Source organism: Vicia villosa, linkage group LG3 (genome assembly GCF_029867415.1).
Source record: "Vicia villosa cultivar HV-30 ecotype Madison, WI linkage group LG3, Vvil1.0, whole genome shotgun sequence".
NCBI classification, from domain to species: Eukaryota; Viridiplantae; Streptophyta; class Magnoliopsida; order Fabales; family Fabaceae; genus Vicia; species Vicia villosa.
The window spans coordinates 90,760,123-90,761,136 of NC_081182.1; the positions used below are offsets into that span (position 1 = coordinate 90,760,123).

The window sequence follows — 1,014 nt, forward strand, 5'->3', positions numbered from 1 at the left end:
ATTGGTGGCACACAAAATAGGGTAATTTACCGCGTGCATGAATCACGTTCGTATTAAAAAAGGTAACCTAGGCCAACAACTAACCACGTACGTGCATGAATCAAATTATTCAAATATTGCGAATGTTAAAAAGTAAATGTCATTGAAACTTTGTTTTTATACATCGAGCGACATAGATGGAATAAATATAAAGAGGCATTTTACCGTTGTAAAATGCCAGTTGGAAAACACGTATACTGATATACCTGCACCTAACCACGTACGTATATCGAATTTGGTCTCTATATATACAACACGTTAATCACAAAACGAAAATCACATCCATCAACTTTTCTTCTTTTTCTCTATCAATTTTCATCTTATTCTTTTATAAAACCAATGACTAGAAAGAAGGTGAAGCTTTCTTTCATTGAGAATGATACTGCAAGGAAGACAACTTACAAGAAAAGGAATAAGGGTTTATTGAAGAAGGTTGATGAAATATCAACCCTTTGCGGTATCGATGCTTGTGCGATTGTTTATGGCCCATACGATCCTCAACCTGAGATCTGGCCATCACCGTCGGGAGTTGAAAAGGTGCTTTCGAAATTCAAGACAGCGCCTGAGTTTGATCAAAGCAGAAGGATGGTGGATCAAGAGAGTTTTCTGAAACAAAGAATTGGAAAGGCTGAAAAGCAACTTCAAAAACAACGGGGAGACAACAAAGAAAAAGAGAAAACCATGCTCATGTTTGAGTGTCTCAGTGCTGGGAACATCGTCCAGAACAATATGTCTGTAGGTGATTTGAATGATCTTTGTTGGATGATTGATCATAATTTGAGGGTGATTGGGAGAAGGATTGAATCACTTGATAGTGAAAATATAATTCACCAAAATCAAAGTGAAAGTCAAGTCATGGCTGCTCAAATCCCAATGGCACCGCCACTGCCACTCCTACCACCACCGCCGCCACCACCAACCGTGTCTGATAATGATGATGAAATTGCAATGATGAGTAGGTTGGGATGGATATGA

The 1,014-nt window shown here is 38.6% G+C and overlaps 1 protein-coding gene across 1 annotated transcript; it reads left to right on the forward strand.

Annotated features, from left to right (window-relative positions):
- Positions 1-378: 378 nt before the first annotated feature.
- On the forward strand, positions 379-1,014 carry LOC131658533 (agamous-like MADS-box protein AGL80). The gene has a single exon (XM_058927819.1). The coding sequence runs from the start codon at positions 379-381 to the stop codon at positions 1,012-1,014; it is 636 nt and encodes a 211-aa protein (XP_058783802.1).

Excerpts from the sequence above, each read along its gene's own strand:
- LOC131658533 (XM_058927819.1), top strand. The coding sequence starts at position 379 with ATGACTAGAAAGAAGGTGAAGCTTTCTTTCATTGAGAATGATACTGCA.